General features: G+C 37.6%; 2 protein-coding genes across 2 annotated transcripts in view; both read right to left on the bottom strand.

Annotated features, from left to right (window-relative positions):
- The window catches only part of LOC145699229 (glutamate--cysteine ligase regulatory subunit-like), a 38876-nt gene that overhangs the window by 1398 nt on the left and 24962 nt on the right, over positions 1-12516 (bottom strand). The window contains exon 2 of the mRNA XM_081776495.1: positions 81-268. Within this exon, the coding sequence (XP_081632621.1) occupies positions 81-260 (180 nt within the window). The 5' untranslated portion in view covers positions 261-268. The remainder of the gene's footprint in view (positions 1-80; positions 269-12516) is intronic.
- On the bottom strand, positions 871-2450 carry LOC145699241 (uncharacterized). The gene is made up of 3 exons (XM_081776505.1): positions 1858-2450; positions 1384-1816; positions 871-1340 (listed from the first exon to the last, which is right to left on the bottom strand). The coding sequence occupies exons 1-2, from the start codon at positions 1928-1930 to the stop codon at positions 1524-1526; spliced, it is 366 nt and encodes a 121-aa protein (XP_081632631.1). The 5' UTR covers positions 1931-2450; the 3' UTR covers positions 871-1340; positions 1384-1523.

Genomic DNA, 12516 nt, shown 5'->3' with positions numbered 1-12516 from the left:
ACGTGATAAACCCCCGTTAATTTTCAAGTTCACCAAATTTGGCAATGTCTACCCAATTTTGAAAATGGCCTGATTCTAACCTGGAAATTTCCAGTTTCGAAACAAGCCGAGGAATGGAATTTGAGGCCGTCATTTGAGTTGACATCTTTGAAGGAGTTTTTCACTTCGTCTGTCGTCGAGGCGATCAGGCTGTGGCGCCGCTTGTTCAGCGTCGTCTGACGATTCAACAAGTCTCCGGAGAAGGCGACGATTTGGGTCATGTTTTTCTCTGAATAAATTTTTAAAGAGCTCGTTTTTTTGTGATGAGAAACTATGTAAGGGACGTTAAACACTCTTAAAAACAGGAAATGAGGAAATTCTCTAAAGGATTTTTGCAAAACTTGCGATAAAAAACGAAACATGATCGCTGAGCAATTTAGCTGAAGCACCTCAATTTACTACGTGATCTCGTTAAATATTGATTCTGCTGGAGTTGAGCAGCTCAGAGAAAGAGACAATTGAAAAGGCCTGTTTTATTACTTTAGTCTTTACAAAAATTAGTATTCAAAACAATCGGATTCTCTTTGTTGTTATCAAAGCAAAACATTTTCATTTAAAATCTTACAAGGGCGGTCGAGGATCAAAATAAGGATAAACCCATGTTTAATTAAAAAAAAATAATTGACAGGAATAATTTTTTATGAATTTTAAATAATAATAATTTTAATTAAATCTTAAGTTTGATTTTTTATGACGCTTTCAATGTCAAATCATAATTTTCATCAGTTTACCTGATTGAAAAATACTGTAGCTACTTTTTTTTTGAAATTTTCTCTAACTAATCGAGTTGGCTGCAGAAGAATCAACTGGTTTATATAGGCGTAGGTGTTCTAGAATATTCCTCGCTTCTTTGTTTTAGGAATAGCCCGTTTGTCACGTGGGCGCGTAGTTTACTGAGTCGCCCCTCTCAGAATGAGTGTCGATTGTCAGAATTAAACTACTGACTCATTTTGTCGATTTATTTTATATTTTTATTAGTAGTTAATATAAGGACCGTATTCTTTTGCACTTTCAAGCTCTCTGATTGGCTGCTGGATGCTTAGGAATGTGGCTCTGGAAATTCAAATTGCAGACTGGCGCCTTTTTTGCAGACACATAGATAGTCACGTAGGTAAGTTATATAATGTTTATTACAGAAAAATAGACAGTGAGTCATACTTTACAATCAATAATACGTTTCATATGACGAGCCCATTTTAGCCGGAATCGAATTCGCTCTTTTCGCAGCTCAAGAAGTTTTATTTGATCGTTTATTCTGTTGACCGATATTTCCATGTTTTCAACGCTGTTGACATCATTATCTAAGGAAAATAATTATTTTATTGTAAATAAATAAAAACTTACTTTTAACGATTGTCGCTTTATCCGATTCTCTGATCATTTGTTCGATCTCTGCTGCAATTTTGCTGTCGGTATCGTCAATAAACATTTTGATTCAATCTGAACACGACCCGGTCAAGCACTTTGATAAGAGTACATAGTTTCTATTGGTTCTTTTTTGTTTCGTCAGACGATTGATCAGCAGTTTCATTCAGAATTTGGATTTCCAGAGAACTTTTTGGTAAGGCCATTTCATTGGCTTTTTCTTTGTAATTTGTGGCTTGTTCTAGCGGATCAAGAAAAACAGCATGCGTGTAGATATCATCTGGGAAGTTGTTGTCTATGTCCAAATACATTTCTCGGAGGAATTCTGTTTTTTTCATGCAAATTGGATCGGAGCAGTTTCGGCAGATGAGTATTTGGAGCAGGTTAAAGGTAAAGCATTCTGGATAGTACACTAAAAATAATAAATATCAAAAGTATTATACACTAACTTACTCTTGTTTATGTCAATTCGTTTTTCTTCATCATAAAGTTGATTGAGATCAAGAATTTGGTATTTTCTCTCCATTTAAATTCTTTTAATTTGTACACTGATAGCTTTGGACTTGAGGCTCAAGTCTTGAGCCACGTCATCTTGTTGAATCGAGACGGCGCGTTATCAGTACCAGGTTTTCACACCTTTGTCTGGATTTCGTGTCTTGGTCTATATATTTCACTCAAACAAATGTCTGCCAAAATGCAAGATACTGAGAAAACTACAAGCAATAATCCTCCTTTGAAAGAAAAGAAAACAAGAAAATTGCATTGGTTTATTAGACGAGAGATGGATGAGTTATTGGTTGCTGCTCAGAAGCTTGATTTTATTGAGATGAAGTTTACTTCGTATTTTGAAACTCAAGAAGGATACGATTTCAAGCAATGTCTTGAAAGTGAGGGACATTGTAAGAATCCAATTTGTCGTCGGCAGCAAGAATTCTTTCATGAATTTTTCTGCGAGGCGATGTTTGACCTTGAAACAGAGTTGCCAGATAGAAGCAAGTGGCCGGCTGTTCTACGAATTATTGGGCACGATCATTACCCAGCAAAATATTCTGATGGATCGTGGGTTGATGATTACTCTTTTTCAAGCGACGAGGAATATCATGGAGAGTACCCACCAATTATTGTTGATGAAAGCAAGCCTGAGTCGATTGGATCATAATGTGACTGCTATATTATCCTATGATGTTCTTCTTTTTATTGAAAATAAAGTGTGGCAATTTTAAATAACCGTGTTTTTGTTATCAAAAAAGTTTCTAGAACGTTAATTTATTTTTGAGTTTTTTTACTTAATTATTTCAGTTTCGAAATTTTGTCGACAACAATACACGGAATTTCAATTTTCGATGTCTGCTCCTTTTACTGTAAGTTTTTACAAATAGGGGCAATGTAATTGTCTATTTTAGAGATCCAAGGCTCGCCACGTCGAGATCATCGATCGAGCGATTGAGGAAGCTGAATTTCTCCGGGATTTACTTCTTCAAGAACTTGGGCAAGAAGAAGAGCAAGACATGGAGGTCGAGGAGCCCGAATTTCCACGTGGAAAGCTTGCGAAAGGAGCTCGCAAGCTTGTCAACAAGATCGGTGGTGGCAAAAGAAAAAGAAGAAGAAGGCTGCTGCTCTTATGGACGCTCTTTTTGAGCCTGCATATCTCGACGGCAAGGGACCCATGGGCCGTGCTCAATGTAAGTTTTAAAAAAAAATTCTTCTAAAAATTAACATTTTTCTCTAGTGTACTGGTTCTTGCGAAAGTGCATCGATGACGGCAACTACTGCGTTAGTTTTCGAACACGAAAAGGCCGAACTATGGTCATGAAAGGTGCCGGCCCATGGGCAAAGACTCATAAACCATCACTTCGTCGATAAGCTGTTTCCCCTCTGTTATCACAAAATATAATCTCATTTTATAACCCAAAAAACTTGTCTTTTATGTTCAGATTTATTTGAGGATAACGGGTAGTTGTGTAGTCGGTCGAAAAGCGGATGGAGATCGTGTTCGATATGAATCGTTTTTCATACACCTGCAGCAGGTGCAGGTTCTGTTTAAAGGTTCTTGGCAAGTCGTGTACCATATGAAAATGATTTCAAAGATTCAAAAAAAATCAGCAATTAAATTTTTCAAGAAAATCTTTCGAATCAAGACAAAAGCTCAGAAACTTGAGCAAACTTTGAACTGCATTGCAAAACATCAAACTCGACGCATGTTATCGTTTAAATAAAATTCAAAACAACAACAATAATATTTCTAGAACTGACCTCTACGGCTCTTCTTTTTTTTATATTATTTTCAGTTGTCAAAAAACGCAAGTCGGTGAAACAACATTTTTTTCCAGCCAGCCATGTCGGTGAGTATAAAAATTTTGAACGGTTATTTTTTCTTATTACTTGTCATGTTAATAGATAAGGGGTTAGTGAATATATTTAACCGTTTACATTTTTAAAAATTGAAAAATTATTTTTTGTCGGAATGAGAAAATCTAAACGGTCAGTTTTATTTGTTTTTAATAAAGCTACAATAAAACATTGTTTTTATAAAAATCTAACCGCTAGATTTTAAAATATTTTAAAACGAGATATTCAAAATTTCGTAACAGAATTTTTTTTCATTAACAAAAAAAGTAAACGGCTAGTTTTGATTATTTTTTTATTTGCTTTTTAATGATCATATTTATTTAAAATTTTAACCGTTAGTTTTTAAGTTATAAAGAAAAATCGAAATGTTTATTTGGAACATTCTAGAAAAATTTTTTAGAAGCAATCTCAATTGGATCAACTCCAGCATGTTGTGACGTGGCTTCAACAACTCAAGGGTTCGATTCAAGGCGACGCAACTCTTCCTAATGAAGAGGAGCCCGAAGTTGGCCGTGGACGTCTGCCCGAGTGGATGAAAATGTGCAAGAATCGGGACCTTTCTGATGCTGTCGCCGACACCGCCCCTTCTGCTCAAGAAGAAGGCGAAGAAGAGCCGGCACCCGAGTCTGATCTCTATTGTAAGTTTTGACATTTCTCTTCAAAATTGATTTTTATTTTTAGTTGTCGATGTAAATCGGCTGATAGATCAGAGCATGAACTGGCCCGATCGAAAATTGGCGTTCTCGCAAATATTCGACGCCGACAGGGTCTTTGAAGACAAGTTCAAGGGGTTGGGACGCGACCTGACTCTGGGCGATTACGTCCTCAAGATCTGGACCCGAAGTGGCGAACGATTCCACTTCGCCGGTGCTACCGATTGGGCTCAGCGGGAGCTTCGGCGTATCAAGAACTCGCCCGGCTACCGTCCCACCAGAACTGCCGCCGCGGTGCCACACTTTGTGCCAGAGGGGGAAATGTCGCCAACCACCGCTCTTCGCGCAAGAATCCATCGGGGCGAAGCTAACAGCGCTGTGTCTGAACAGGACAACGTCGTACAGATGTAAAAAGCGTTTTTTGACAACTGAACCTGCAAAATATTTCTTTTTGCTGTTCAAATAAAACTCATTTATTTCTTTCAATTTGTTGTTGTTGTTTTTTATTTATGCTAGTTTTCGGTTTGACAGGCAACAGAAGTTATAATCTTTTTCTTTACATTTGTGAACCTTTTGAAAAGTTGCATTTCTGGAGGGTAGTCTGAGATGTTTTGGTCGCAATTATGAGCTGCTAGGCCGACGATGAATGCTGCTTTCACTCGACAAAAGGGATCAGCACAAGTGTTGTCGTCGAGAATTTGAATTAAATTGTAGCCTTCTTGAGTTATTTTTGGATAGTCGAAGAATCCTTTTTTTGGAGCAAAGCATCTTCCAGAGGGCATATGAAGTGCATTGTCAAAGTTGGCATAATCTGATATCATTTCTTTTGCTATTCCTTTGAGTTCTTGTTTGTTGTGTTTAATAAGAAGAATTTCGTTGCTCATGATTTCTAAAATAAATAAATTCTTTAAATTTGAGAAAAAGGCAATTTATTGAGGCATATCAAAGAGCCAAGGGGAATTCCCTAACCCTCTGATTTCGCCAAACAGATTTGTAAAAACTCGTGGCTCATGTACAGATTTAATGTCTCTACGGGCAATAATATATCGATAACAGACTATTCTTCTTTCTTTAAATAATTCCATTGCGGCTTTGTAGGCTGCTGCTTCTCCAATCTTTGTGAAAATAGTTTTGTTGATCGATACATCTACTGAGTTGTCAAAGACAATGAGCCCAGTCATACAATTTCTAAAAAAGTAAATTGATAATTTGTTCATTAAAGATTCATTTTACCTGCAAGTAATTGCCTTTTTCGATTTTTCGTAAAAGTTTTGACACACAAAAACAAGTGATACTTGTAAATGTCTTCGACCAAAGGTTAACAAGAATTCTACAACAGGCGACTCGATGCATTTTGCCCATTGATCGTCTATTATAAGCAAAACGTCACCGGATTCGGGCTTCAAGGTGTCTTCGACCCATGATTGTGTTGGCATTCCTTCCATCAAAAATAATTCTTGATTGGGGCTTGGCATGATGTCGAGGGGCTCCATTTTTGGCATCCAGTAATAGATGTTTTTTATGTTACCATTGATGCCTTGTTTTTCAACCAAGTTTTTGATAAAAAAAGATTTGCCACTTCCAGTGGTGCCAGCAAGTAGTAGAGAACAAGGATGTTGAAACCTAAGGTCGGGGACGTAGCTGATTAGATGCGAGTGCATGCGATTCCGTCAAAGAAGAAGGTTCCTTCAATTTCTTGAGCGGTATTGTCCTGTCGGTTGGAGTTTTCGGAGCTTGGCTTCCAATACTTGATGTAGAAAACCACGCTCGCGTTGTTTCCTAGAATTTCAGGAATGCTTTCGAAGAATTTGACTTGTTCTGGGTCGCTCAGATCGAGGATTTTTTCAGAGCAAGAGAGATGAATTCTCCAGTTATTTTTTACTTTGTCGGCAATTGCGGGGAGTTTTCTTCCGGGCAATGGAGCTATTTCTCTAGCTTTTGGGCACAAGTAGAAGCTCTTGTCCGGCTGAGTGTAAGTTGTAAAGCTTTTGATGTCGGCACGAACTTTGAATCGCGGATAGTCATCTTCCTTGATCGTTTCAGCAGTTCTCTTGGCGCACATAATTGCAGATAATCGAAAAAACTAGATGTTTTTTGGTCCAATATTTATAAAATGGATGGAATAAGATTGATCGTGTTGCTTTTTATCCCGTAATTCTGCTGAGTCAAGGTCAGTACGCCGCTAGATGGGGTGCTTTAGTATTAAAGTGAGACAATCTTTATCGCATGGTCAAAGTCAAGTACTGATAGAGAAACAGAGACACTCTTGCGGCGTTTATCTAAAAGTAACAGGTTTACACTTTAATCGAAATAATATTGTATTATTAAAAATCTTTAGTTTAAATTTCTAAGATGTTAAATGGTGGTTGTTATCTTACTCTTTCTCAATTAGATAATATATCTTCTTCTTGGGAATTTAATCCTGAAACAATGCGTGTTAGAGTTAAAGCGCCGAAAACTAAAGAGGAACCTTATCCAGACTATGATAAAAGGAAACGCGCTCCGCCTCGGAGATTTCAGCCTTATGCAACAGGGAAATCCCTATCAGTCGTGGACGCTCACCTGCAAGCGGCGGAGAAGGAGAAGAATCAAGCCCTGAAGAGACAGAAGAGCCTGCGGAAGAGATTGGAGAAGTCGAGTCTAATTCCAACAAGCAGCAGCAGCAGCAGCAGCAACAATTTAGTGAAGACGACGGAAGCGCTGACACAGCCGAAACATCAGCCGAGTTCGATAAGCCTTCAAGACAGACAAAACGTAAAAAGCACAAGTTTGGATCAATGGCAAAATCAGCTCACGTATCAGCTCAACTCGATAGGAATCGGGACGAAGGGGGCCACTCCGCAAACAACTCAAAGTCTGTTATCACCAGTTCTGATTACAGAAAATGGCGGGCTTCTGTACGCAACAAGCCTTCTAGGCGAAAAACAAGAACGGGACTATTACGATTCCGAGAGCTCTGAGTCTTCAGAGTATTATGAGCCCACAACTGAAGAAGAATATGATTACGACTCCGACTATCAGCCAGTTAGATCCTTCGCGAGTGCAGGAACTCGAAGAAAACAACTCAAAACCAGAGAGTTTTGGCGCCAGCGAAGTTCCAAGACTAGCAACAAACCAAAGCGAGGGGGTAGAGTCACCATTGTTAAAAACAAATCCAGTAAACGACCAACTCGAAAGCGAAGAGTCAGATTTACTCCTGACACAAGCGCCGACGACGAGTCCTCAGAATCTGACAACGAATCCGCCAGAGGTGGAAGAGCTGGTTCGACGCCCTCGAGAAATAGACGATCTTGTCTTCGAAACTCCGAGAAAAAACGCAGAAAAAGGGAGTCAGAAAAAGAAAGCGACACACATCGAGAAGGAGAGCCAATCTCCGACATGGAAAACTTCTGGAATTAATGAAGGCATTGATTTGTTTTACAATCCTTCGCGTCCTTCAATGTTTTCATCACTTGATTTAAAAAAATTTAAACAGAAAAATAATATTATATCACGCCATAAACCCTACAAACGTAAATTTATTCGTAATCCTATAATAGCACCTGGTTTGTATACACATTTATTTGCTGATCTTTGTGTTTCTTATATTAATGACGCTAAACAAAATGATAACTACAAGTATATTTTGTTTGTCGTCGATGGATTATCTAAGCAACTTTTTGCGAGACCGTTGTTAACGAAAAAACCCAAAGAAGTTTCCGATAAATTAGAAGATATTTTTATGCATCTTGATTTGCCAGGTACTTGCTTTTTTCTTACGGATCGTGGACAAGAATTTGGATTTCAAATTTGGCCAATGCTTGAAAAGTACAATGTTCAACCGATAAGCCTGCGCGGTCAACACAAGGCTTCACTTGCAGAACGTGTGATGTAAGTTTTTGTTGATTGCTAATTTATTTTTTACTTTTAAAGACGAACTATACAATCACGATTTGGAATGATATTCAGCGCCTATAATGGCCGCCGGAGATGGATTCATTTATTAAAAGAAGTTGTCAAAGCTTATAATAATACAGTACACAACTCGATTGAAATGGCTCCTAATGATGTGACGCGTAAAAATGCACGACTTTTGTTTGATATGATGGAAGCGAAGCGTAATCTGAAAATAAGAAAGCGAAAGAATAAATACAATTTTGGGGATATTGTTCGTATTCCAATCGATGCCGATTTGAAGCAAAAGCTCGCAAAAAAAGGCTACGCGCCAAATTGGTCAAAAAAACTCTTTCAAATTATTCATATTGATTTCGGCACTTATGTTCCTACTTATACACTTGCTGATTTGACTGGCAAAAAATTGCGTGACCGTTTTTATGAAAATCAACTTAACTTAGTTTCTGCTCTTTCTGAATTTTGATTTTTGTTTAAAAATTTGTTTCAATTGAATGCATTTTTTAGATTGCATAAACATTTATATCTTGAAAGCTAATGACTCCTTATCGACGCCAGAGATGGAAGAACGGGAGATTTCGACCACGAGTTTTGAGGAAATCGAAAAAGAACAAGAAAGAACGCAAGACGAAGAGAGTATCGGTATTCATGAGACTCGGCAAGAGATGCTCGCGACAAGGCGGAAAAAGAAAAAAAAATTGAAGCTTAAATTTTTTCGAGTTGTGTGGGAGTTTTTAAATCAGATTTTATTGACTCTTATTTTTAATTCAAAGGTATAGGACTGGAATAATTTTTGCATTTATCGGGACAATTTAAGGACAATTCTTGCAGATTATGGATACTGGAAAACAAGCTAACTTTGAGCTATGTTGCTATTATTATTTTTGTTTTAACATCGACAATTATTTTACTTTTATCTTACGGTTGCTTTAAAATAACGATAATTAGATGCTAATTTTAAAATTATTATTTTTCTGAATATTAAGAATGTCCTATTCGAGATCTAAATATGATGTTTACGGACGGTTGCTATATCTTGAGGGATTTACTAATTCAGATGATCCTTATAAGGATTATAAACGAATACACCGCTTGGGGGATGAGGAGATTCGAGGCCAAGTTCGATTCGTGGTTCCCGAGGACAAAGATTCCCTAAAGTTGGATAAATTTATGTTTATTGCGACTTTGATTTGCGAGTCCAATTATGTACCAGTTAACGATTGGCACTCGAAATTGGTGAAAGCTTTTAAAGTAAAAATATTGGATACTTATGTAGATACTTCGTACGATTTTCTCGAGTATACTTTTGTTAGCCATTACATGAAAAAATTAAATTATTCGACTGATGCGCAAGAAGTCGAGCTCTTTCCTCAAGGAACCTATGATTCACGTGATGTTGATTCTGATAAACTTGCAACGACTTTGACAAAGAATGGGAGCAAAAGCCTTGTGGAAAATCGCCAACAGTACTCTCTCAAGTATTGGAAGAAAGCTGTGGAGGATATTGCGTTGACTCCAGAAGGGGAAAAAGTGTCCTGCGATGAGCTTTTTAATGTCTACACCGTACGAGCGCCCATAAACCATGGATTGTGCCGACAGCCAAAGTGTCTCCCTGCTGGTTCCCGTTTGCAGTTTGAAATGGTGAAAAACTTTGCTTCGAAAATTTTGGCCAAGCATAATGCTTTTCAAGAGTGTAGGATGTTGACGTCAATTTTCGAAAGACTAACCACAGACAAATACTCTTTTTCAAACGATTTAGAGCTAGAAGAGAAAACAACTGTGTGTAGAATTGTTGAAGAGTGCAAGTGCGCCGAGTTAGTTGTTAATTATCCTGATATGGTTGTCAAACAATTGAAAGAAGGCCGTTTTTATACACCTGTCAATGAGAATGTCAAATCTGATGCACATGGACTTTTCGACAAAGAGCAAATTGAGGGAAAAACAGGGGTTCTATCATATAAATATTGGCAGCCACATACAACGACAATTAAAGTCTTGAAAACGCAGACAATGAAAGACGAAACTGATAAGTTGGATTATACGATATTTTACAAGAAAAAAGACAAGCATGATCATGAAGAGCCCAATATTACTGATCATATGCTTGAATCTGTGTATTGCACGCCTGGTAAAAAAGAATTACCCATTACAACTGGAATAAAGGGCCAAGCGCGTATACCTTTTTTCTCGCCAAGATTCAGCATTATAAATCAAACGCACGGGCTCAAAACATATACTATAACATTAAATTCTGGTCCCCTTCCTTACATGATCATATTCTCGGGAATGAGTTATGTTCGACGCGCGACATGTGGCTACGACACTTCAATAACGAAAACAACAATGCATGAGCCGGGTTATGAAATCAAGGAGCTAGTTGTTTATTTGGATAACAAAGAACACTTGCGTTCGCCTTGGACGTCTCCAATTGATTTTTATTTGAATTTTTGATGCACAACGGAAGGTTTAACAATAAGGCTATAGGAGGATGTGTTGATTTTTTCGAATTCCAAAATGAAAACTGGTGTGTTCCGATGAAGTTCGACGATCGAGCTGGAAAACACGGTCTTGTGACTGTTAAAATCACTTTTGCTGGAGAAATAAACGGGTCATGGGATGCTTTCGTCACAAAAATTCCAGTCGAAGATCTAATTCTAGACAAAGCTAAAAATGGTAAGTTTCTGATTATTGCGCAATGCCGCCTAACTGTGAATTTTTCCAGAGGCTCTGGTCGATCGTGTCACTCCAAAAAAATGATGTAAGCACTTTTTTCATGAGCTGGTAGTTGGCGTAGTTTTGCTGTACTACTTGTCTTACTGTACCATTTGACTGAAACAAAAATAAAATAAATTTTTTTTTTAAATGAATAGAATTTTGCCTGGCCGCGTGTCAGGCTTATCCAATAAAGAAAAAAGCAGAATAAATCGAAGACTTCATTCTAAAAATAAAAGAGATTGTTTGTTTCTAAAGGTAAGGCAATTGGCATTTTATTGAAATGTATTTGTTTAAAAAGGAAACTGGGAGTGTCATTGAAAATTCAAATCTTGAAAAGCACAATGTTTCAAACCAAGCGCACTCAATGTTCGACTTGAATGATTATTGTAACGACGACGATTTTGATGATCATATTTTTCAATCTGACGACTCTAGCAGTGATGGCAGTGATAGTGAGGGTGGTGTTTGGTCCCGGCATCGAGCTGGTAAAAAGGGAGTCGATATTTTCGACAGTGAAACGACATCTGTTTCTTCCATGGTTTCAAATGTTTATGCTGCTATTCTGACTGGTTTGAATTGGTGGAATTATCTTAAAATTACGCCCAGAATGCCGTCAAAAATGACGCGGAAATTAAAGGAGACTCTTACTGACGTGAATATTTTACCTTTAATTGAAAAATTTGGTAAAAATCCATCGCGTCGAGATTTACCAGATATTGAAGAATTTCTTGGAATCGATTTATACTGTTTGTTTGGTGGCAAGTTTGCTAAATATGCGATTTGTTACAGACCCTATCGTTTGAACTCTAAACCCGACTTGCGAAGTGTGTTGGACTTGTTTGATAATGTTGGAAAAGATGGCTTTTCAGACAGACCGACGATTGTCATTCAATCAAATCGGCCGTATTTCGACGAATTGGGGACTTTTCATGTAATCCCGTGCCGGAAAGTGATTGAAAATTTGGATTCTGAATGGATTTCACTTTGGGAAGCGATTGCACGTAAACGATGGCCAAAACTAAAGAAAACCGATTATCCTGAGAAGATAAGATTTATGTGGAAAACACTTGGACTTTGTGAAAATGAAAAATTCACCATTGCTGACCGTATATTTGAAAAAATTCGTGTTCATTTTGGAATAAGTGTAACGCTGTTTTTTGCAAATTATATCAACGACAATATAAACAAAAAGACTGCATTTTATAACACACTGGCAAGAGGGAAACATGGACATCTCAATCTTTTGGTGGCGAATTTTGACGAAGATGAATTTGCACAACGATTCCGAGATTTGACGAGCATGAGTTATAAGCGATTTATTGAAGAACCATATCGTTTACCGGCTCTTTCTTGTGATAAAGAGTATCACAAACGAGTCAAACTTAATCCAAGTGTTTCTCGTTCTAAAACTGCCAAGATTCTACGCTGGGTGCGCAATGGTTGTTATCATTCAAAAAAGGATAATGACCAAAAAGCTAGTTTTGGTCAAGATGAAATCGATGCT

This window comes from Oikopleura dioica, chromosome 1 (genome assembly GCF_907165135.1).
Source record: "Oikopleura dioica chromosome 1, OKI2018_I68_1.0, whole genome shotgun sequence".
NCBI classification, from domain to species: Eukaryota; Metazoa; Chordata; class Appendicularia; order Copelata; family Oikopleuridae; genus Oikopleura; species Oikopleura dioica.
The sequence above is the reverse complement of the archived record's forward strand: the minus strand, read 5'-3'. Positions and strand labels throughout refer to the sequence as shown.